We start from the raw sequence: 26,508 nt of genomic DNA on the forward strand, positions 1-26,508 counted from the left end.
GTTACGCCTGATCTGTCTCAGTTGCAGAGGCACGGTCAGTCTATACCGGTATCCCCCCGCTTCCCACAATCCCCGGGCAATGGTCACCTCCGAGGCTGGCCAACACTAGCCCCACCCCGGACACCAACCGCACCCCCCCCACACCTCCACCCCTCAGCAGTTGCCTCCGGCATCAATTGCCCCCGCCCCGCAGCGCCCCTGAGGCCTGTAAACAACCGGCGAGCTGCGGAGAACGCTGCTGCTCCCTCACCTCAGTTCCCCCAAAGTGAAGGCTGCCAAGTGCACGTCGCCTGTTGTGCTGTTGTGAAACATTTCGGCGTGCTTTCCCGCTGACATGGATGGACGATACGGCGAGGTTCCACGAGCTTAGCAGGATGGCCTTTTAATTATATGCTGATATATTACAATTAGCTCCCCGCTGACCGATGGCGGGAAACGTGACCCACTGTTGGCGGGCTGTGCAGACGATCGCGACCTGCCTTCACGCCGTTGTGAAGCAGGTTGCGCCATATTTTCTGCACATGCCGCACATCATGCCTGCTGCCAGCGGGCTCAGAAAATTCCACCCATAGTCTAACGTTGTAGGTTGCTGTGTGTGTTAGATGGGGCAATATTGTCTAACAGTCACATCAACCTACTTCATTTACATTATTGTGATAGTGAGACAGAGTTTAAAAACACTGACCAACATGACTGCAGTAAAATATCCCACAAGGACAGCATTTTAGTTCCCAGCCTGCAAATCCTTTCCTCCTCCTTCTGCCACTCTTGAGTTGCAGGCTGCAGGCTCCGGTAGTGATGTCATTGGGTTTTGGTGCACGCGTGGACCAGTGCGCATGCGCAAATGGGTATCGGCAGCCATGTTATGTTGGCAGGAGACACAGTGTTTCCAATTTACATCAATCACAAGGCATAAACTCAACACAACAGATTAGATTTTCATTAAGTCAAGCTGAGTCCAAAGGCCTTTAAAAATGGCAAGTGGGACCTGATTCTGGGATTCCTGCCCCCATTCCCGATGCACAGAATAAGGGTGCAGGTAGTGAGCCTGCACCCTGTATTCCCAGGCTGGTTGGTTCCATTGGGTAGGCATCTCATACCACTCCCCCACAATTTGCATGGAGTTGGGCCAGCTTCTCAAGGGCTCATAGGTCACGACTCCTCAGAGGAATTGTGAACCATAAGCTGGATTTGGGAACCATCTGAAAGGCATGCTTAAAAGCTCTTACCCAAGCCCTCACCATGACACTTCCATGGCCCCTTAGCCAGTCTGCACTATGTACAGAGCCAAGGAATCATATAATAACAATGGCATCTTGAAATGTTCGTGGAAAGCCCCATTCGGAAATCTGCTTTGAAAAAAACAGCTGTTCTTTGAAACCTTTATAAGGTTGTATCAGGTATTGCCATTCATAGTTTCCATAACAATCTTTACTTCACGCCTTTTAATCTTGTCTGAATAAACATACAGACATTGCAAAAGCAGATCAAAGAAAAAATGACTTATGATGTCTGGCCACATGTTTCTGTTGATACAGTTCCCAGATGGCCTCAGTATAAATGCTTGGCTGAGCTCCAAGACTGGCTCTGAAGAAGGGTCATATGGACTTGAAACATTAACTTTGTTTCTTTCTCTCCACAGATGCTGTCAGATCTGCTGAGCTTTTCCAGAATTTTCTGCTTTTGTTTCAGATTTCCAGCATCCGCAGTATTTTGCTTTTATCCAAGACTCACTAATGGATTAGTTCAGCAAAGGGTCTGTTTACACAGGCTGAAATGGAATGTTAGCTTTAATTGATTAATATCTTTATGAGGTCATAAGGGGTCAAGCTGACAAGTTGGGTGAGGGGGATGGGGGGGCTGGGTTTCAGAGGCTGGGAGTAAAGGGAGAAGTGCGACCTTGCTGGGGCTTCCTTCAATGGGTACAAGGGACATGCAAGGAAGGTCGCCCCCCCACTACCCCTTGCCCGACATCAGCCTGTATAGCTAAAGCTGCCAGGCTTCTCACATGGCATGAGCCTCCCCCTGCTGCAAGTAAAATAGCAGCAGGGGCAGGATAAGGCTCTTAAGTGGCCACCACCACCCCGTTGTAAATTTTCATGCAGGTCAGGGGGCGGGTAGGCAGCAGGAAAGCCACATATTGGATTTTACCAGCATCCCTCCACCTTCAAACCTGCCGGTGGGGGAAGCGTAAAATCTAGCCCAATGTGTTCAGTTCTGATCACAGGGACAAAGAGACTTTCAAAGCAGGAAGATAGATCAGAGAAGAGTCACAAAACTAATTCTTAGGGCAGATTTTTTACCAGCATGTGGAGGTGGGTTTAGATGCATGAGGGGAGTTAGTTCCCTTAAAACTGACATTGGGTAGGCATCCCAATATTATCTTTCCCTCTTCCAGGTTTTAGTAGGTTTGAAAGTGAACGGTAAAACCCCTGTGCATCTGTTGGCTATGGCATTTAAATATTGTAATAGGCAACTGAGTTCTGCTTTAACGCCAGCAGACTTATTTCCCAAGTTGTCAACAAATCACCAGGGTCACCAAGGCAAGTGCACAGTGGGGAGCGCTTCTTCATTGAAGCTGACAGGCTAGGAAGCCTTTGATCAGTGAAACTGAAGAGCTGCTAGGTGAGAGGCTGCTGTTCAGAATTCCTTCTCAAAGAGTGCTTAAATGGTGATTTCCAACTTCTTGGAAGTCATCTCACCTGCCTTGCACTTCACTCACCTTCAATTGCATGTTTCTGCTGCCAGCCTTAACAAAGGCATGGGGGGGGTTTCTTCAGCGCTACCTCCTACTCTGATAAAGAGCAAGAGGAGCAGCAACGCCACCACCAGCAGCAGCATCAACTGCCTTGTCCTCAGCCGCATTACGTTCCAAAGGGCAGAGGGGATGAACAGAGATCCAATTTGAAGGAGGCAAGATTCCAAACACAGGGTGTACAGGTAGAGGATCAGCTCTCTCGACATGGTGAGCACCAGTGCCCCAGGAGGCTCTGGATTTTATAGCAGGTCATTGCTGACATCTAAATGAATACAAGGCAAACTTAGGCATATTAAAAGGATCAACAGATGGAACGGACTTCCAGGTGGAGCAGTGGAGATGAAAATCTTGGAGTAATATAAAAAGGAGCTGGAGGTCATGGTGGGAGGGCTTTAGGGCCCTTCTAAATGCAGAATCTGAAATGGGCAAAATGCTTTTTTCATCTGTATTTATCTTGTGATGTTATAACAGAGAGAGGAGGGGAGGAAGATAAGTGAGAAAAACACACCAAAGAAATTCAAAAATACGAAATTGTTCTATCAAAGCACTTTCCTTATTCTTGTCTTTTTATTGTTCATAACCACTTCCTTTACTGCACTTCAGCTAATTTTGTTGCTTCTCCTTTTCATTTTTACATTTTTCTCTTTTGGTCAATTTTCAAACAGGGAAGTATGGAGAGACAACATTGGGTTGGGTGTACAGATTAAATTAAATACCAGGGGACAATGGAGCTGGGAAACAGATTCAATTAAAATAGTTTAACGCCAGAAGGACACATACACCAAATCAGTGTATAATGCAACATCCTCATTATATAAACCCATTTTCCTGAATCTATGATATTATTTGCAAAATCATCTCTCAGCTGTACAACAGGCAATAATCCATGTGAGAACATTTGCTAAAATGACAATTACAAGTAATGTAAATCGCTATAGACCACAATTAGAAGTAGAGGCGTTAATCATACAGCAAGATCCTTGATTGGTAAGGGGATCAAAGGTTACGGGGAAAAGGTGGGAGAATGGGGTTGAGAAACTTATCAGCCATGATTGAATGGTGGAGCAGACACGATGGACCGAATGACCTAATTTCTGTTCCTATGTCTTATTATTATCTTAAGATTCTATTCAAAATTAATTTGTAATATCAGGCATCAACGATCGATAAATTTTCCTGTCTTGAGAATGAACTTATCTGACACTTACCTTATGCCAACCTTTTAAGGGCCATTTTCGTTTCTTCAACATGAATCCTTCATGTTTATCTGGTTTCTGCACATTGGTCTGCCCGATTTTTAATCCTTCAATGATTTCCCAGTTGTCACCATCCTGCAAATTTTGACAAAGACAATTATTCTGTAATAAAGCAATTTTTAAGATAAACCCTTGCAAATGAGAAAGCACACAATATTCACGAGTTTCCAAATAACACTGTCAATTGCTTTCACTGACTTATTATTTATAGAGATTGAAATGGAGCAAGAGGAAGTAGCGTACATGGCAGGGAAGGATCTGTATTCTCTATTCACTTCATGGAGCTGTATAAACATACTTAAAATTAATTGCCATTTGTTTATCATTTAACACCATCATGTTCTCATCTTTCATATTAAGCTCTTTAGGGGTACATTTTAACTCCTGGATGGAAACACATCCTAGTACTACCAGGCCATCTGAGAGACAGTGAGGAGTCCCAGTCAATTTCAACACCAACAATTTTCATTTTTATATCACCTTTAATGTTGTAAAACATCTCTGGGGACCTGGGTTCAAATCCCACCATGGCAGATGGTGAAATTTGAATACAATAAAAATTAAAAGCCTGATGATCCACAAAATCCAGCTGGTTCACTAGTGCCCTTTAGGGAAGGAAATCTGCCATCCTTATCTGGCCTACATGTGATTGGCTTTTAAATGTCCTCAATAAATGCTGGCCTAGCTAGCAGTGCCCACATCCCATGAAAGAATTTTTTAAAAAGATATTTAGGTCGGGTGAGCTTTTGTCAAAAAAGTAGGTTTTAAGGAACATCTAACTCGAGTAGAAGATGGAAGAGGGGCGACCTAGTTTAAGGAGGGAATTCCAATGCTAATAGCCTAGGCAAATGAATATATGGCCTCTTATGATGGAGCGACAAAAATCTAGGATATGCAAGAGGCCAGAATTAGAGGAGTCAGAGGTCTCAGAAGGTTGTAGAGTTGTAGGAAATTAGAGAGATTGGAAACATGGAGGGGTTTGGAAACAAGGGTAAGAATTCTAAAATGGAGGTCTAGGAGCCACTGCAGGCCAGCAAGCACAAGGGTGATGCACGGAACTTAATTTTTGTGGGTTGTGAATGGACCTGTCGGAATGAAAGATTGGAAGGGTAGAAATTGCGGAGGTGCTGACTGTAATCTTCCAGTCCTCTTTAGATACTGGGTGCTGCCAGAGAACTAAAGAATTGCAGACATTACATTCCTGTTTAAAAAAAAAAATGGTGTAAGGATAAATGAGGCAATACAGGCCAGTTAGTTTAAACTTAGCGGTGAAAAAGCTTTTAAAAACTATAATCCGGGACAAATAAACAGTCACCTGACAAATGTAGATGAATTAAGGAAAGCCTGCAAGGATTTTTACTAACTTAACTGAGTTTTTTGATGAGGTCAACAGAGAAGGTTGATGAGGGTAGCACAGCTGATATGACTTGTCAGCAAAGCTGAAGCCCGTGGAATAAAAGGGACAGGGGCAGCACAGATGCAAAGTCAACTGAGTGACAGGAAACAGAGTGATGAACGGTTGTTTTTCAAACTGGAGGAAAGTATACAGAGAGGTTCATCATGGTTGGTTATATGTAAATGACTTCATCCTGGGTGCAAAGGGCAGAACTTCAAAATTTGCAGATGACACAAAACTTCGAATTATTGCGAACTGCGACAAGGATACAGATAGGTTTCAAGAGGACATAGGCAGGCGCCTGCCTATATGACAGATGAAATTTAATACAGGGAAGTGTGAGGTGATACATTTTGGTAGGAGGAATGAGGAGAGGCAATATAAACTGTAGGGCACAATTTTAAAAGGAATGCAAGAACATAGAAGCCTGGGGAGAAATGTACACAAATCATTGAAGATTGCAGAGCAGGTTGAGAAGGTGGTTAAAAAGGCAGAGGGGAGCTTGGGCTTTAGAAACGGAGGCATGAAGTACAAAAGCAAGGAAGTTATGATGAATCTTTATAAAGCACTGGCTCAGCCTCAACTGGAGCCGTGCGTTCAATTCTGGATATCCACTTTAGGAAGGATGTAAAGGCTTTAGAGAGAGTGCAGAAAAGATTTGCGAGAATGGTTACAGGGATGAGGGACTTCAGTTACATGGATACATTGGAGATGCTGGGGTTGTTCTCCTTAGAAAAGAGAAGATGGAAAGGAGATTTGATAGAGGTTTTCAAAATCATGGGGGGGGGGTGGTCTGGACAGAAAATGTTCCCACTGGCAGAAGAGTCAGGGGGCACAGATATAAAGTGATTAGTAAAAGAACCAAACAAAAAATGGGGAAAGCCTTTTCACACAGCACGTGGTTAGGATCTGGAGTGCTCTGCCTGAAAGGATGGTAGAGGCAGGTTTAATCATGGCTTTCAAAAATGAACAGGATAAGCACCTAAAGGGGAAAAAAAATATCAGGGCTACAGAAAAAGGGTGCAGGGAGTGAAACTAGTCAAGTTGTTTTTGCAGAGAGCTGGCATGGGCTTGAAAGGCCAAATGGCCTCTCTGTGTGTTGTTATGATTTTATGATTCTAACATCTGTTCTTTTACCTCTTCTCTTCCCTCCATCTAGGGTCCCAGTCACTCCTTCCAGGTGAAACAAGGGTTTACTTTCAATTTATTCTACTGCATTCACTGCTCATGATGCAATCTCCTCTGCATTGAGGAAACCAAACACAGATTGGGTGATCACATTGCCCAACATTCTGTTCAGTGCATGAGTATGAACCTGAGCTCTGGTCATTTGCAATTTTAATTCTCCACACTGCTCCCACTCTGACCTCTCTCTCCTGGACCTCAAACATGGTTCTAGTAATGTTTAACAGAAGCTCAAGAAACAGCAATGCATGTGTTGATTAGGCACTTTATAGCCTATCGCATCCAACAATGAACTCTTACATTTCAGGCCATAAACACTGTTTCCATTTTGTCAGATAGCGGATGCTGTTGCCACTTACATCTCTCCCAGGCCCATAGCAGTTTAAATCTGGCACCAACTCAGGGGAATCTCCAGGCATGGCATTCAACAACAGTGGTGTCATTAAGTAGGTATGTAGCCAATCACATTGAAAAATCTCACAGGCAGCATGCCAGGAAGTGAAAAGCACTGATTATCCTTCACTTTTTAATATCAGAGAGCAAAATAAAGGGTGGAACGTACACATGGAATTAAAGTATAAGGCGAAATATTAAACGAAATTGTAAAAAAAAATAAAATCTGGAATTTAAAATAATGGAGAAATTTAGCATTCCACAAATAGGCAACTAGCTTTTGAGTGCTAGGGAGATTGTTCATTCATAATTATTAACTTAGTAAACAGCTAAAAGCCAAGTTATTCACCTCATTCAATAAGGTGCATTTTGTCAAGGGTTTTACAGAAAGACTAACAGCATCAAAGTGAGAGTTCTAATTGATTGCGGTCTGGGGAAATTCATAGGCGCACCCTAAGGAGAAGCATAGAATAATTGACAGCAACTTCTGGATTTCCGTGTTTAACTGCACATGCTCAAATTCCAGGGCCAGAATATTGCCGTCAGCATGCGGGGGTGGGCCCGACATGTCGTGCATCCCGACGTCATTGCGCGTCATTTTGATATTGCGTTTGGTGGGCGTGCACCGGAAGCAGCTGCATGCCTGCCGAACTATCAACGGCCTATTAAGGCCATTAAAAAGAAATTAAAGTTGTTGACAACGCTGCCCGTCCAACCTTAAGGTTGGTGGGCAGGCAAAGAGCCCAAGCAGCCTTCATGTTTTTCAAAAAACCTCATCCGTGGGCGGGATGAGGTTTCCTGAAGGTTTAATAAAATAAATAAGTAAATTTTGCTAAATTGACAAACATGTCCCAGCTCATGTGACACTGTCACATGGGGTACATGTTTAAATCAATTTTTACATCATTTATTAAACTGTTTTATTCTCTATTCAATCTCCTCGAGGCAGCTGCAGGCCCCGACTCTCCATCCTCCCCCGTGCCCGCACAGGTAGCACTGAGCGCTACCAGCCGCACGTTACGCTGGGTGGGCCTTAATTGGCCCGCCCGTGTAAAATGGCAGCGCACTGTCGATCACGGGCGGCAATCAGCTCTGCGCCTGCCCCCACCCGCCCAACATAGGTAAGATTCAGCCCCAGAAGTCAGTCTCAGAAGAGAACCAACAGTGAATACTAACAGTTTTGCCATCATTACCACCCACAAAATCCAGGCTTTAATCATTCTTGCCCACAACCCTATCACAGACCTTCCCTTATGTTCTTTCTCCCCATCTCTCACTTTCCCTGACTGCATTTGCTTAAAACTTGTTACAGCTCCAACATTTTTTTCCAGGTTTGATGAAAGGTCATCAACCTAAAATGTTACCTCTGTTTCTCTCTCCACAGATATTGGCTAAGTGCAGCATTTTCTGTTTTTATTTGAGGTTTCTTGTATCTGCAGTGATTTTGCTCTGATCATAAATGAAGTTCATCCTGTAAGAATCCTGCAATACTTGTTATATTATATTTTGGTTATACGGTGTATTGTATTTTATTTACCTATTTATTTTAAAGCCATAACATCAACCAAATAGATTATTTGCTATTGATTTCCATCACTTATAAAATACAACACTGGTACCAGCACAAGCATGGTAAGGGAACACGAATTATAGATCTTATAAATTTGACAGGTTACATGTGCAATTTAGAAAAAAGGCAATCAGTAAAACATGTTCGCAGTGATCAACTGTATATCAAAAGTAGCCACCATACCTGCAGTTAAGGTAATGCCCTTCATAACAGTGGTTTCTACTGCAGTCCCTGGATAGAGACAAGGTTAGTTGCAAAATAGCTGACTGGCTGCTTGTAAAGCAGTCATAATTTATTTCACTGACCTTGGTATGTAATGCACTTTCAAATTTTGACATCTAACTGCTGCTAAAGAAAAACATTCTCGCAACAGTGGAGAGGCATGCATGCTGTCCCAATAGATGGAGGGTCACACGACATGGTGGATTACTGATCTTGGGCACACCACCGTGGGAGGTGCTGGATGCATGTGGTTCTCCCAAACACAGAGAGCTAGCAAGCTGCAGCACATAAGCTGTGTTTCAGTATAATGAAGTAGCCTATCTCAGAAAGATTCTGAACACAGACTGCTTCAGTTTCGGAAAAATTACAAATGGTGCTGAACGTTGTGCAATCATCAGCGAACATCTCCACTTCTGACCTTATGATGGAGGGAAGATCAATGATGAAGCGGCTGAAAATGGTTGAGGGTAGGATACTATCTTTGTGAAAGGAAAATCGTGTTTGACAAATTTATTAGAGTTATTTGAGGCTGTAACAAGCAGGATGGATAAAGTAGATGTAGGCCCAGATTTTCACGAAAATCCTGGAAATGGCCGAAAACTCTAAGCCCACCCAAGCACAGCATTTCCCAATTTTTGCGGGGGCAGGACTGGAGTCAGGCCAGGGTTCACACATATGTGATTCACGGAGGCAGCTAGCTCTTTAAGTCACCAGCTGCCTCCATTGATGTGGGATGTTGGTAGGCCAAGAGTGTGAAACCAGGCGTGTGCAGATTAGGCCAGGTAAGAGCTGGTCTGAACTTAGTGGATTTGTTTCAATAGCCAGGGTACCCCTTTATTTAAAGAGGTAAGGTACCCTTTTAAATCTGATCCCAGGACACCCTTGGGGGAGGTAAGGCACCCTTTGGGGTTGTTAAAGGTAAACATGATTGTGCGTAAAATGTGTATAAACTCATTGGGACTGTCAAGCTGTCAAAGAACTGTCAATAAGCTGTCCAGTTGTCAAAGAATTACCAACCCTGTTGGCATGGAGGGGGTAAGGGCAAAGGGTGGTGGGTGGGGGCATGAGTTGACACTGTTGGCATAGAGCTATAAAGGGCCATGGCGATGTGGAGAGCATAGGGGGTATGAGGGGCCATGGAGGGGGGGGTAGAGGGCCATGGGTTGGCATAGGTGATATGAGGGGCCATGAGGGGTAGGTAAAGGGGCACAGCTCGGCGAAGGGGGTAAGAGGGGCCATGGAGGGTCGGTGGGGTTTTTAAAATTTAATTCAGTAGTGGTGGAACTCAGAGGTAGGCCTTCTGCCCAGCCTGCCTCTGCACCCTGCAGCCTCCGCACTCATTCCTGGGGCGGCAGGCCTGACTTCCAATCCAGCCCGCACCGCCACCCCACACCACCCAGAATGAAAACACAACCTGTGGATGGCTATTTTTGAAGGCCGTGTGCACAGAGCCGGGAACTCTCTCGTCTCTGTGCTCCTGACTCAGGAACAAAAGTCAGGGCCGTAATGTATTTTGATTTCCAAAAGGCATTCAATAAGGTGTCACCTTTACACAAGATAAGAGCTCGTGGTGTCGGGGGGGAATATATTAGCACGGATAGAAGGTGGAGTCAAAGAGTCAGAATAAATGGGTCATTTCCAAGTTAGCAAACTGTAACAAGTGGAGCACCACAGGGATCAGTGCTGGGGCCTTGTTAGGAACTAGAGATAGTTTAAGTAAGTTATATGTGTATTTGGGTGTGTTAGGAAAAAGGTATATCTTCAAGTTTAAGTTCAATTTATATTTTTTTCTATTTGTCGGTTGAAAGGGATCTAGTTTCATTTTTCAGTGGAGGCAGCAGATCTAAAGCTTTGTTTGTACACCTGCATTTCTAATGAGTTTTATGACCCTTGAAACACACACGTGCACACACACACACACACAGAAAACTAAAAGAAGCAGTTTGAGTTCAGTTGGAAGCAGTTGCCAGCAGAAGCAGCCTAGAAAGGGCATATAGCCAGTCCCAAACTAAAGTTCAGTTGAAGCCAAGATTCCGGAGAGGCTGGACAGCAGAGGGACAGATAGCAAGTTCCAAACTGAAGTTGAAGCCAGCTGCCGAGAGAGGTTAGACAGAGAGAAAATTGCAGAAGCAGGTTCCAGAAACTAAAGAAAACATCCCCAAATCCAGGAGAGTGGAACAGGGAAGATCCAAGAGGGCAGTCTAGACAAAGGACAGGAATCTGGCAAAGGTCCTGTTCTGTGAAAGTGAAAGTAAGGAGAAGAGTGGAAGACTCCAAGCTTCAAGTTTAAAAGATAGAAAGCTGCAGGAAGCAGATTTAAAGCGATATAGGTGTGCAGGAAGCCAGAAGTTCCAAGGGGGCAGCTGAAGATCTGTAACTCTTTACTATGGGCATGTGAAGCAGTAGTGTTCTGTTGGCACAGCTGAGCATTTGAGAGAGTATATGTGGAAGGAAGTTTGAATGCACGTGGCGATTCAGGGGAGAGGAACATCAGAAGGAGAGTTCGAAACCCTGGAGGTGCACCCTTGTGGAAGGTGTCTGAGAGGAAGCGCTGTTTGGGAGAAGATTCCAGAGCGAGTTCGAGTGTGGAGGTTGGAAGCCCTTGTGTGAAAAATGGAGTTCAGTGACACCGGTTGGCTCACTGTGTGACATGCACCTGTGAGGAGAAGGGGGGGGCGGAGTTGATGAGAGATCCATGCCATCTTTTTGGGGTGCATCTGTCACTTGGTTTCAGAAGGTGGTGTGTCTGACCACAGGTCACCTATTGGGATATGGACTGTGTACTTACTGTGAACATTGGAGTATATGATAGCTTTTGAAATTTGTGTTATCCTTATTAATCTGTATATATCTGTAAAGGTGTAGTTGTGGGTGAAGGAGCATTGTAACATAGTTTATCTTTTTTTGTTTAATAAATGTTATATTCTTTTGTTAGAAGTTCTTCAGCTGACTCCTGTGACTGTTCAGTGGCCACTCTCCACATATCTAGATAAAAAATAAAATTTAGGATCAAGCCGAGTTCCATCCTGGGATCTGACTTGTCCAGTAGTATCAGCTGGATCATAACAGCCTCAATTATTTACAATCTACATTAATGACTTGGATAAAGGGGCCAACTGTATTGTAACCAAATTTGCTGTCAATCGAAAAATAGGTAGGGAAGAAAATTGTGAGGAGGACACAAAGAGTCTGCAAAGGGATATAGATAGGTTAAGTGAGTGGAAAAAAAATTGGTGAATGGAGTATCATGTGGGGAAATGTGAGGTTGTCCACTTTGGTGTGAAGAATAGAAAAGCAGCATATTATTTAAGTGAAGAGAGACTGCAGAATGCTGCAGTATAGAGGAATTTGGATGTCCCTGAATTACCAAAAGTTAGCATACAGGTACAGCAAGTAATTAAGAAGGCAAATGGAATGTTGGCCTTTGTTGCAAAGGGGAACGGAATATAAGAGTAGGGAAGTCTTGGTAAAACTGTACAGGGCATTGGTAAGACTGCACTAAAAGTAATGTGTACAGTTTTGGTCTCAGTTAAGGAGCGATATATTTGTATTAGGGGCAGTTCAGAGAAGGTTCACTAGGTTGATTTGAAGGGGTTGTCTTATAAGGATATATACTCATTGGAATTCTGAAGAATGAGAGGTGATCTTATTGAAACATATAAGATTCTGAGGGGGCTTGAGGGTGGATGCTGAGAGGATTTTTTCCCTCATGGGGGAATCTAGAACTAGGGGACACAGTTTGAAAATGAGGAGTCTTCCATTTAAGATGGAGTTGAGGAGGAATTTCTTCTCTCAGAGGATCCTTAACCTTTGGAATTCTCTATCCCAGAGAGAAGTGGAGGATGGGTCATTAAGTGCATTCATGGCTGATTAAACAGATTTTTGATCAACAAGGGAGTCATGGATTATGGCGGGGGGTGGGGGCAGACAGGAAAGTGGGGTTAAGGCCACAATTAGATCAGCCATGATCGTATCGAATGGCGGAGCAGGCTCAAGGGGCCGAATGGCCTACTCCTGGCTCCTATTTCTTATGTACCATGACATAGTATGTAGAAGTCAGGCAGACTCAAACATTCAAGTTTGAGAAACTATTCTGAATTTCAGATTAGTTAGAACATTCTTTAGTAGAAAATCATATAATCTGTATTTTCATAACTGAGGAAATGGGGACTCTAGTCTGCATGTGAAACTGGTCCTGTTATCTCAATTAATCAGTTGGTTCAACGTGCAAAAGCTAAACTGAAAACAATGAAATACTCACTTCTCTTGTGCACTGCTTACTACCCTCATCACACAAGGCTGTATTTTCTGCATGTTGCCATAAAAGTATGTTAACAGTTTCAACCCACTAGAAAGTACCACTGGATTACATAAATGAAAACATTGGTTGCTTGAAGTTAGCATTTAAAAAAAAACTATGGGTTCATGGGTTTAGGCCAATGCTTGGGCCAGTGCTAGGACAGGATGGAGGGGAAATGCTTACATTATGTTCCAGGAACTGCCTACAAAATTATAGTGATGTGCTTCATGCACAACTGTGCCATGGACAGAGATTTTATCATAGACTTGGATGAGCAACCACAAACCATGGAAGACCAGGAGAACCACAGTGCAGAGCAGACCAGCTGCTATAGACAGAAGTCAGGTGCTTGACTGCCCAATTTTTTTTTTAGCAGGTCCTGGAATTGGACCCTATTACTTTCTACTGGGCATACTTATAACAAGATGCGTATGGTTAATGTATTTACACTGTTCATTCAGCCCTTACAAGTCACAAGCTCCTGCTTGTGCCTTATTTCAAAAGCTCAAGTAGATGAAGGGGAAGCAATGACGAGTGGTTGCTCAGCCAATTGGCAAGCCACATGGGATTCAGAATAGCTATAAGGCTACTCCAGGTGGATCTGCATAGCACTGCTGTCGAGACTTTAATCAATGCTTTTATCACCTTGAAGCTCGATTTCTCTAATGTCCCTCCAGCTAGTTATACCTCCTTAAATTGTAATTAATTCAGAATCCCTCCATTCTTACCTGCTCAAAGCCACATGTTTCCATCATACAGTTTCTCAAAAGGTGCCACTGTGCTTTCTATATGAATGTCGAAATCCTTGACTGTTTCAAAGCCATATATTCCTGCTCGCACCCTTAAGATTGGTTTTTTCCTTATTCCCATCCACTAATTGCCACCATTGACGGCCATTCTTTCTTCCACAATGCCCCATCCTCTGGAATATCCTTTCTAAGCCTCAATTCCCTTTCCCTACTTTCAAATTCCTTTGTAAAACATAAAATCAAACAAGGCCATTCAGCCAACCTTGTCAGTATAATTAGACTCGCTTCCCTGCTCTGTCTCCAAAGCCCAACAAATGTTTTCCTTTTAAGTATTTATCCAAGTTCCTTTTCAAAGCTATTACTGAATTTGCTTTTACTTTCCTTTCAAGCTGTGCATGCCAGATCTTATCAATTCGTAACATCTTTTTCCTCATGTTGCCTCTGATTCTTTTGCCAATTGCTTTAAATCTGTCTCTCCTGATTACTGACCCTTCAGCCACAGGAAAGAGTTTCTCACATTTACTCTACCAAAACCATTCATGATTTTCAACACATCTACCAATTATTCCCTTTAACCGTCTCTGCTCTAAAGAGAACAACCACAGTTTCTCTAGTTTCTCCACATGACTGAATTTTTTTATCCCTGGTACTTCTCTGCACCATTTCTAAGCCCTTGATAACTTTCTTAAAGGTCACAATACTCCAGCTGAAGCCTAACCAATATTTTATAAAGGTTTAGCATAGCTTCTTTTCGTTTTTCCTCTTTGCTTCCAATTATAGAACCAGGGATCCTGTAAACCTTTTTAAACAACCTTCGCTTTGTTCCAAAATTTTCAGACTTATGCAACCTTTTTAAGATTGAATCATTTAATTTACATTGCCTCTTCTCGCTCCTCTTACAAAAACTAATTACTTCACACTTCTCTTTACATTTCAGCAGTATATATCTTCCTGAAGTCTACTATCCTCATCACTGCTTGTTACATTTCTGAGTTTCCGCATCATCAGTGAACTTTAAAATTGTACTTATTATGACCAACTCCAGGTCATTAATAAACAATTTAAAAGAACATTGATTCCAACATTAGCCCCTAGGGAACAGCAATGCAAGCAAGCAACTTCTTCTGTAATCTGAAAAAACAACTAATCATTTATAATCTCTGCTTTCTGTATTTTAAGCAGCTTTGTATCCCTAACGGCTTAAATTTAGCTAAGAAATTTACTTCCTGGTATGTTCATCAAACACTGATTGAAAGTATATACACTCAACATCAACTACACTACCCTGATCCACTCTCTCCATTATTTCACCAAAACAAAATCAAATTAGTCAAACACTACCCGTCTACCACACATCTGTGATTTCAATTGCCAGCTCATACTTTCCCAAGTGGCAATTAATTTTGTCCTGGGTTATTGTTTCTAAAGGTTTTCCCACCACAAAAATTAAACTGACCAGCCTGTAGCTGCGGGTTTGTCATTGTGTTTTTTTAAATAGTGAAAGATTATTTCCACTGGTTCACTCCCCATCTGGAAAATGGCCCAGTGCACCAGAAACTTCAAAGATCCCAGGTAAGGTGGAGAAGGCCCATAAGTCAGAGTTCGCTGCTTCCTAAAAAAAGCTGCTCCAATGCAGCCATGATAGTGGCATCTACCTGTTAAAGTGGAGAGTCACCTTGAAAAGCAAGACAACTCCAACACAGCCATGTGTGGCATGCCCTGTTGACTTCCTCCCAAACCAATCATCAGTTGAGCGATAACATAAAACACAAGATATGCTCAACAAGTCAGGTAATACGTGTGGAGAGAGAAGCTAATTTTACATTTCAGCTTGATGACCTTTCACCAGAAAATAAAATATTAACTGTTTCTCTTTCCATAACTGCTGTCTAATTTGCTGAGTGCTTCTAGCATTTTATATCAGATTTCAGCAACTGCATTACTTTGCTTTTGAATTAGCAGAGTGATAGCAGGAATCAGCAGTAGTGCCTTCAGGCAACACATGCACACTGCTGAGTTCTTCACCAATGTACGTGTTTTTCTGATGTTCTTCATTTACTCTTTGGCCTATACTCTAATGCCATTTACCTGTTCTTCCCTCTCACTGTTCTTATTTTTCTTCTTCTGCACACTGTAAAACATTTGGGAACTCTATGCAATTGAAAATTGTTGCTTCATTGATTATCTTTTGCTGCAGTCACACCATGGCCACTCCTTTCTGAAATGGCACCTGACCTGCATTCCTTTGTGCAGAGCTGCATGATGGAACAGATCTGCTACTGAGTTCAGACTAAGTCAACAAATTCTATGATACTCCAAACATACAACTACTGAAGGCTATCTGCTTACCATGCCCACACTGCAGAGAACTTAGGGCTTTTATGAGCTGTCTGAAATTTTACCTCATGATTGTCTGTAACCACTTTCCAAGTAGGTTGAAACAAGCTGTGGTCACATCTCAAGAGTTTAAACACTAAACCTTCTACAGTAACAGTGAATACAGTTATGAGAGATTCTCCTCTTGTGTATGGTCTGTTAAATGACAGTGTCCACAAAGACACTAGTTAGTAAACTTCTCATTGAACCATTAACTACACAAAATTACTGCACAATTCACAGCTACATTAACAAGTTTTGTCCATTTATCCTAAGTAGCTTTTAAATTACTTGAACAGCTTAAAGGATTACACATGCTAAATCTATGCTCCTTAACAACAACTTATATTTATATAACACCGTTAATGTAGAAAAACATCCTCCACAAACACTTCACAGGAAGGTTATCAAACAAAATTTGACACTGAGCCACATAGAGATATTAGGGTAAATGACAATAAGCTAGGACAAAGACCACACAGCTCATTGTAAAATTGCACACACTCACCATTTTGTTGGCATGAACCCAATTTTCTTGGTCAGCTTTTTTTCTATTTTAAAACTACAGTTTTTCTAATTTTTTACTGCACTCGTTTCTCTTTCATGCACTTTGTCTTCTACAGCATACGATTCCTTCCTCTTCTTTTGTCTCCTTCAGGATATAAAATCGCATTTACCTTATAGCATGAGTCTACTTTTGTTTGCACTGATCCTTGAAACCGTTTTTCTCCTAATTGTGATCATTATGATCCTCATTAACGCAAATAAAACATGGCCATCAATATACTAAATTTTCCCTTCGAAAGACTTCTTCACTGGGCAATAAACTTCTCCAACAAGTTAGTGACAAATTTTTGATTATTATCCAAAACATATTTCATTAGGCCCCATAAGAACATGTGAGACAACAATGCACCCAGTGCCATTCTGGTGAATTTGCAGTGAATCCCCTTCAATGCCAATTTATCCTTCCTAGGTGTGGTGCCAAAAACTGAATGCAGAACTCCAGATGGCCAACCAAGGTTCTATACACTGAAGCATCACTTCTTCTGTTTTTTATTCCCGTCCCCATGAGACAAAGGCCAACATTTTATTTGCCTGTTAGATTACTATTTGTACCAGTCCACCAGCTTAAGTGTTAGTGCAGTTGAATGCCCAAACCTCTTTGGTCTTTTACAGTTCTTAGCTTCTCACCATTTAGGAAATACCCTGATTTGTGTTTCTTGGGTCCAAAGTAGATGACCTCACACTTGTCCACATTGAATTTGATTAATAATTTAGCCTACTCATTTAATTTGCCCATGTTCCCTTTCAAGCTCCTGCTCCTATCTGCACTATTTACTGTCCCTCCAAACACAAATGTCATCTATAAACTTGAACATAAGATACTCTATTCCTTCATCAAGTTATTAATAAATATTGTGAAAAGTTGAGTTGCCAGAACAGATCCCTGGAGAATACCACTACTCACATCCAATCAGAGTATTTGCCGTTTACTGTCTGTTTTCTATCTCCTATCAATTTCCAACCCAATTCAAATGGCTACCCTCAAGGCTGTGCTCTCTCAATTTTTGCTAATATTATTCCAGCTAGCAATTCATCCAATTGGTTTAGATTCAAATCCAAGTCTAAGAGATTTTGAAACTACCTAGCTGCACTCCCTAGTCTCTTTAGAAACCAATCTATAATACACCATCCAAAACAAATGCAATTAATTTGGACATTGCTGACTGTTGTTTTAAATTAGAGGCTGAGAAAGTAATCAATATATTCAAAATGGAGAACATAACCCTTACAGGAAAATTTTAGTTTTGACAAAAATCGGGTTGTATATTCAAGGAAAAACACAAAACAAGGAATACAAATCAGAATCCATAGAAAAAGGCAAGATAAATATCAAATTCACAACAGAAGGGGCTCCTTTTTTCATAAAATACTAAAATACTTAAGAGACTAAAATACTTCATAAGAGACCAAAAGATTAGAATATGTATTTCACATCTCCCAGCTGTTATTTCATACAAGTAAACACCTATTTGCAATGTTGTCACATTTGACATGCCCCCTTATAGCATAACAAATGCTAACTTTCCAATCTAATCTGGTTTGCAGCAGCTTCTCATTTTATACTATGTGGCATCATGAACAAGTTTGAGACACGATATGGAATTAAACATAAATTGAAGTTTAATAACATTTAAAATACCAGAACTATTCTGTGAAATCAGTCACTGTTGTTGATTAAATAGGCATGTTGTTAATATCAACAACATAAATTAGCACTTATATAGCACCTTTAACATAGTATAACATACCAGGGCACTTCACAGAAAAGTCAACAGACAATAGTTAACACTGAGCCAAAGCAGCCTTTAGATCAAGTGACTGCATGCTTGTCAAAAAGCTAGGTTTAAAAAAATATTTCAGTAATCTTAAAAACTACAATCATATATCTAGGAATCAGGTGTCAGTAGTTCCCAGAAATAAACTAATTAGTATTCACCATTCTGGCATTTTGTTAACTGTGATCATTTCTGTAAACAATTTCCCAGAAAGCATCATTGGAATTTGATTCATTCCAAATACTGGAATGTTCCAGTTTGACATTCAGCAGTTTCTACAAGTGTTATTGTTTGAAAAATTATGGGAAGAAAAGCTAAATGCCAATTTCCAAAATCTTTATTTAGGTAACATTTATACCAAAAATTGTTATTGTTGGAAAAGTTATATTGATATATTTGCAATTTGTTGTTGTTTGAGTGTCGAGTGCATTTTAAAGCAGTGTATGTAAGCACTTGCAAATTGAATGTGAAGAAAAATATCAGTTGCATTCCCATCCTTTCTCTTGTAACAATCTGACAGTTAAAACACTTTTTTTTTTAAATTCCCACTTTAAGAAAATATTTTGCACTCACTTCCTGTCCTACTCTGGAATCCATTCCCCTTCCCACCTGCCTCACTGTGGAACCTAGCATCCACTGCTCCTTAAGCTTCCTGTTTGCCCATTTCCTACTTCAGTCCTATTTGCATCATTTAAGCCTTCTCATGCCCATGTCCTCCTGCCTTCTCTGTGCTCAATACCTGCCTGTAGTTCCAAGCTAATATCAGCACGATGCTACAGGAAGATGGCAGTGTAAACAAAATCATAAAAAAGGTGTTTCCCTGTTCCTTCCATCGATTTATTGATTTAATGGTGTGCCATTTATCTACTGGTTTATTAATTTGGTGGTCTTCACTCACCTATGAATTTATTAGTTCACTGGTGTTCCCTGCTCTATGAAATTCACTCAGTTGTAGCTCTTACATTAATTTAATTTTTTATGCTTCTATTGATTTATTGCTCTGCCTTCTGTTCTATTAAATCTTCATTTACTGGTGCCCACAACACCATTACTTTGTAGATTTTGTTGTTGTACTTGTTGCTCTATGAACTTATTAATCCACTGCTGCCCACCTCTCCATTAATGTATTAATTTGCTGCTGTCCACAGTTCCATTCATTGAACTCACTGTTGCATACTGCCCATTAATTTATTGGTGTGTCCGCTACTGTATTGATTTGCCGATAATTTATTTACTCTATATCCCCTTCTTCATTAATTTGCTGGGGTATGCTGCTCTATGAATGTATTTATTTATTTAGTAGTGACCAGTGCTCTATTAATTTATTTATTCACCACTGCCTACTCAGCCAACTGTGGTGAATGTTGTGATTTGAATGGTCCTACATGTGGGTTGAGTTTTCCATTTGCAATTATACAGTGTCAAACAGAATGAGTAACAAATTTTATTATGTCTTAAGTTCACCAGTCTAGTCACTTAACTTTTAATTTTCGTAAGATGATATTGGTAGTTTCTGTTGGCCATTATATAGGGAACATGAAGAGAAAGCTTTTCAATATTGTGCGGTTGTTGATTCTCCATGTGAAATGCCAGGATGAACAGCCTACCTTTTAAGAATACCTAGCTGATGGAAACCAATACAAATTCTTGGGGAAAGCAGAATATTGTGAATGCTGGAAATCAGAAATAAATACAAAAAGTGCTAGAAATACTCAGCAGGTTATGGCAGCATCTGTGGAGAGAAAGGTCACAGGGCTGAAACATTAACTCTGTTTCTCTCCACAGATACTGCCATAACCTGCTGAGTATTTCCAGCATTTTCTGTTTTCATTTCACAAGTTCTTGGGGATTTAGCAGTGTGAAGCAGAGCTCATTTTATTGTCTGATATTCTACACAATGGCTAGCCCTCTGCAGATTCTGTTCTAGTGAAGTTATACTGACATATGTGCCTTGTTGCAAAGCCATTTCAAGTGTATAACAATGTGAAAGCACGTTAAATGGTTTATTTCTTGCTTTAAGCTTATTTTGTTATAAGGTAAATAATTCAGGGGTCAGGTCAGGTGTATGACCCCCAAGCATGAGTTGTGAAACCGTCAGTTGTGCATTCCCAGATAAAGAAGATTCTTCAGTCTATTTAAATTCATTCTTCCCACCTTACCATCTTACCATGAGAGAATCTCATGGATTCTTAATTAAATTCAGAGTTCTGACCTTAATCACTCTTATTAGCAACCCATTCCATTTGTTCATCACTTTTGCATAAAGAAATATTCTTCATAATAGATATTAAAATATCTAAATAGAGATTTAAATAACAGAAATAAGAAAGTTTATCAGGAACACAGAGTACAGTGGAAAACCATGCAGAGTACCAAAAATGGAGGGGGAAACTGAAAAAGGGCAAAAGAGGGAATCTGAAAACCCCAATTTCCTTTCCTTACTGTCCATAAATCAGTGTTTTGAGAAGGGAGATGTGTGTGTTTCTGAATTCTTGAGTGTTTGGATCAATTTGAATAATCAGCAGTAAGCTTTTGTGGGTTTGGGTAAGGAGGATTATTTATTTACACATTCACTCGGGAAGTCTAATGTTACCTCACTCACTCGGCACGCGCGCGCGCGCACACACACACACACACACACACACACATATATTTAGTTAAAGAGAATAGTGTACATTTAGCAGTCATACACAGAGGGGTAGCTTGTAATTCACGTGTTTGACTTGTCTTAGGGAAAAAGTATGTGTTGCAGGCCTGACAAAGGAGGTGTTTTACTCCTGAAGCGTAGTTTAGTGAATTCAATAGCCCAAGTTGTATATCAGGGTTATGTCAGGATTCCCTCGAAGAGATGGATTTTCAGCAGGTCACAAAGCTAGTTACGTATAATCTTCTTACTAGGGAGGTTGGTTTTTTTTGTACTGGTGGGCTTGAAAAGGAACTGGCTTGGAGCTTTTAAGATATTACAGTCTCTAGTTTTTAAAGGCACAGATGTTGTGCCCTTTCTGCTGCTTTCTCTACAATTGTTGTTTGCAGACTGACTTTTCTCTGGTTCTTGAATAAAAGATTTGTTATCTGAAGACAGCTTCGATCACAAGACCGATACTTTTATCGTCCACCCAGAATGATTTAGAAGTCATCGCTACACAATGGGGAATAGAGGGGGGTTATTTCACACTTACTTATGACGAATTGGTTCCTCTATAGCTCTCTTTGTTAAATTTTAACTTCCGAGCCAGGGAATCTGGAAGTCCCTAGATCTTGAGTTTTGAATTAATCCACAAGCAATAGGTGTGAATTCCACAGATGGTTTTCGGCTTGGCATGTCCATTCAAAGGGGAACTCTACCCATGGTCATTCAAAACTTTCCGGAGACTTGAGGTAGTCTGTGTTGAAATTGTAAAAGTCACCTGACCCTCGGTGGTAATCTTAGCAGCCTTTTTATGTCCATTTTTAAAAAAGGCATTTCTAGAAAATTATGAATACAGTCCATATTTAAAGTTATGAATATTACGTGTCTTTACTGCGCATGGCACTATGGAGGATACATGGGAGGGCATGGGTGATCTGAGGTGGCATGGAGGATACGAGGGGCATAAGAGGTGGTATGGGCAATCTGAGGGTGCATGGTCTGCCATTGGGGTGGGTGGAAAGGTAAGGGAGGTGAGAGGTGAGGTTTAGGGTGCCTTTAAATAATGTTGGGAGCTGCAATACTGTGTTGGCAAACCGAGGTGGCCTTCTAACCAGCTTGTCTCCACGCCAACTTGGTGTGCAATTGGCTGAGGGATAGGAGGCAGTGAGTAGTGGAGACAGATTTTTTTTGACTGGAAGATGTAGGTAGGGATCAGTGTTAAAGTCATTGCTTTACTTGTTATATGGTAAATGACATTTTCAGAGTTCACAGATGATACAAAACTTGGTAAAATAAAAAATATAGCAAGAAGGATAGTAGGAGACTTTAAGGGCATAGACAGACTAATGAAATGGGCAAACATATGGCAGATGCAATTTAATGTGGATAAGTGTGAAGTGACGCACTTTGGGAGGAAAAACATGGGGAGGCAGTATAATCTGAATGGTACTATTTTGCTGGTGGTGCTGAGGGACCTGGGCTACATATTCACAAAACTTTGAAGGTGGAAGGGCAAGCTGATTAAGTGGTCAAAAAAAAAGCATATTATTGTGAATATCTGATTCATGTTTTAGACTATAGCTTATAGTTTAGAGGTTAAAGTGTTAAATGTAAGATAAATGGAAAATCCTGATCGAGAAACTGGCAATAATCCTGAAGTAAATCCAATTCAAACTAGCTTGGAGTTATTACACTTAAAAGTTGGGGCCATGTTGACTTAAGAGGTTAACAGCCAGAAAGGCAAGATCATAAAAAAGCAGCTGGGTTTACTTAGCTAAAGAACTAGAGACACAATGTTTGCAGTTATTCCAGTAAATGATAAATTATTCATGTGGTCTCCCAGGATAAGGAAAGCTTTGGAATTAAAAGATAGTTAATTTGCATTTGTGAGTGCCGTACTCCCATGGAAAGGAGTGGAGTTTAGTGAGATGCTTTGTTTTGAGCTTATTGCTGTGAAACCCAGTCAGGGCACAGCCAGCAGGCAAGACTGGTTATGTTTTTTGAAAAGCAGCAAACAGACTGTCAGCGTTGGGTCTTATGTAGCTTGTAGCTCCTTCTAAGTTGAGAGATAAAGCCAGACCTGCACCTGAAGTAGAGTAAATGCTACATCTATCATCCATGTGGCAACCTGCAAGTGAGAGCTGGTGTTCAATATAAGGCAAAGTTGCAAAGGGGAAAAACAATGGGAAGATCTGCTTAGCTGAAAGCCAAGGAAGAAATCTAGAGTTGGAGTTCTGGAAGTAATCGCTTGGTTGAAGTTTAAAGCCATAGCAGGGGGCTTTTGGAAACCAAGGGTGTTTTCTGATGTTTTAAGTTACTGTGCAGGAGTCAGAGGGAGGCCAGTGCTGGAGATGTGGAATCCTGAGTCGTGAGGTCAGTAAAGAAACTGGAGTTGCACGTAGCCAAGGAAGGACCCCCATGAAATCTTGTACCTTGGCGAATAGCTGGAACACTGAAGAGAAATCAAAGTAAATTCTGGAGCGCTATAATATATCTTTTGAATGGGTCCTAGGAAAAGTGAATAAACCTTAAAAGATTTTACAAGATAAGGGAACCCCATGGGTTTAAGTTAATAGTGTTTACTTAGTCTAATTCTTTTTTTAATATACAATTAAGTTTTTTTGTTTAAAACTGTGTAATCTTGCAGCATAGATCTGTCAGTTAATCGCTAGGTGTTCGGATTTCTTCTTTAAATCACAATGGTCCCTAACCGGATCGTAGCAATATGAAATACTTGGATGTTTCTGATCTATTTTTAAGGTTTATTATCATGCCACATTGGAACATCAAATACAAAAACAAGGAAGTTCTGCTAAACCTTTACAGGTCACTGTTAGGCCTCAGCCAGAGCATTGTATACAATTCTGGACACCAGATGTTAGGAAGGGTGTCAAGGCCATGAAGAGTGTATAGGAGAAGTTCATCAGGATGATACCAAGGGTGAGTGAATTCAGTTGTGTGTAGAGATTGAAGAAGCTGGGATTGTTTTCTTTAGATGTTGGAAGGTTTGGGGGAGGCCCAATAGAGGTTTTCAAAAGTATGAGGAGTTTGGATAAAGCAAGTGGGGAGAAATTGCTTCATCTGGCAAGAGGGTGAGTAACCAGAGATCATAGATTTAAAACAATTAGCAAATGAACTAAAAAGGAAAAAGGAGGAGAATTTTTCACACAGAGGGTTTTTAAGATCTGGAACACGCTACTGAAAGAGTGGCAGAATCCACTTCCATTGGAACTTTCAAAAGGCAGCTGGACATATATTTGGAGGAACTCATTCACAGGGTTATGGAGAAAAAACTGGGATTTTGATCAAATTGGACAGCTCTTTCAAAGAAGCAGCACAGTCACAACAGGCCAAATGGCTGCTTTCTGTGCTAAAATATTGTCTGATCCTATGGCTATCTGATCATTTCCCTTCACATCCTTGAATTCATGCCCTTGTACCCTTGGCATCTCAGAATTATTATTTCAGGTTCATTTTTCCTTTGCCTATAAGTACATTATATATCTCTATATGATCCCGCAAGGCATCCCATTGAAGTTGAAGAGTCATACCTAATCAAGTCATCCTTCTGTCACATTGTCACCCTCAATTTTCTTCAGTGTACTGCCTCTAGGGTACAGGCTGACCTCTTGCAGCTACCAGAAATTAACACAGTATCAAAGCTGTAGACTGACAAGGGCACTGTCGAGCTCCAATATGACCTCTAGGAATTTAAACTCAAATTAATTTAGCAATATCTTAAATAAAATAGAGATAGTAAGCAATGAATGAAATCTCATCCCTCTACCAAATTGTCCATTCCATTTCTCTATCACTCCACTCCAACGCCCCCCCTCCCAGAAAGCTCAGTGCCAGCCATAGAGTACACTTTACTTCCATTTTATGCCTCCAATATGCCTATGCCAGTATGTGCCCATTCTTAACTGTATTTGCCACTGATCAGCTCTAGTGCCAAACTGTGCTTGAGAAGTGTGTGAGCAGTCCATTAGGCCATCTGGGAATGACACTCTCTAAACATAATCCTCAATATTTTTAACACGAGAGTTGAATACCTGAATGTGGGGTGGAGAGAGGTGGGAGACATGCAGTAAGCCGCAGCTTGAGGGACAGCCAGCAGTATAACTTGGTCTGGTGACTGAGCATCATAGTCTACAGACATCATCCCAAGATTGGTAGTTTTAATGAAGCTACAACTTTAGTTGTTAAAAACAATTAATTGTATAAAAGAACAAAACTGCTTTCAGAATACTGCACTTCAAAATTTCAAATACAAATATTAAAATATTCTAACGCCGGATCAAATAGTAAATTCAGGGTTCTGAAAAACGTATTTTGTACAACCACTTAAATCTTAGTACAAATTAGCACGTACAATATGTTCTAATCATTCCTAGCTACACGACTTCCTCTTCCATTCTATTCTCAAGTGAAAACATTTTGTTGACTTGAATTTATTTAATCAAAATTAATGCCCACCACACATCGTACCTAATGCACAACCTTAAAACAAGAACCAATTTCATGAGCAGCTGAAAATTCAGGCATATTCAGCAAAGTATTTTAAAACCTGAAAGATCAACAGGAGTATAGTCAGCAGCAGTTTTATTTTGTTACCTTACCGGTTTACTCTCTCTTTGAGAGGATGAAGATAATGATGCACTCCGATGAGTGGGGGTTGATATTTTGTGAGCAGGCGACATGTTTTTCTCCTCTGAGCTCATGGTTACTGACGGTGGCTTGGCGTATGTGGTAACAGTTGCACTATGGCCTTCGCTTAAACTTTGAAATCACCACTTGGCTTCTTTACGCGAACTGACATTATTCCAATCAGCACAGCAGCAACAACAACAACAACATTGGGAATTCTGCAGCTAGTGCTACCTTTTGTTTACCAGCTCAGCCTAAAAGAGAAAAAAAGAAACAATAAAATGTATCAAATTAAATTGACCTGGGGGCATTGACAGAATTGTTTTTAACCATAAAATAATTTACAGGTTGCATTCAACAGAAGAACAAGCCAATAGAGTTAATCTAAAATCTTTCTAATTCTACATGCATTAAATCATTTGCAACAAGTCATCGTTTCACTCTCAAAATATATTACCAATCACAGTAACTTGACGTATAATGTATGTAAACTCTTTCTCATTTTATTGTGCACGAGGTCAAATCACAACCTGCAGATTATTCTACCTCTAAAATGTAGGCATCCACTCCAAATTTGCAATCATGAAACTATTTGCCCATTGCTCTCAATTGACATAGCCGCCTCAACATTGGTGTATTCTTTGACAATTATTTTGGATTCCACAATTTTTTTTTAAGTTTAGAT

General features: G+C 40.8%; 1 protein-coding gene across 7 annotated transcripts in view; it reads right to left on the minus strand.

The window, feature by feature from the left end:
• Nucleotides 1-26,508, minus strand: part of osbpl6 (oxysterol binding protein-like 6) — a 200,434-nt gene that overhangs the window by 107,600 nt on the left and 66,326 nt on the right. For all 7 annotated transcript variants that reach the window (XM_078552023.1, XM_078552022.1, XM_078552020.1 and 4 more), the window contains exons 2-3: nt 25,796-26,077; nt 3,967-4,089 (exon numbers count right to left, since the gene is read on the minus strand). In XM_078552023.1, coding sequence (XP_078408149.1) covers nt 3,967-4,089; nt 25,796-25,897 — 225 coding nt within the window. In that variant the 5' untranslated portion in view covers nt 25,898-26,077. The remainder of the gene's footprint in view (nt 1-3,966; nt 4,090-25,795; nt 26,078-26,508) is intronic.

Source organism: Cetorhinus maximus, chromosome 11 (genome assembly GCF_964194155.1).
Source record: "Cetorhinus maximus chromosome 11, sCetMax3.hap1.1, whole genome shotgun sequence".
Lineage (NCBI taxonomy): Eukaryota > Metazoa > Chordata > Chondrichthyes > Lamniformes > Cetorhinidae > Cetorhinus > Cetorhinus maximus.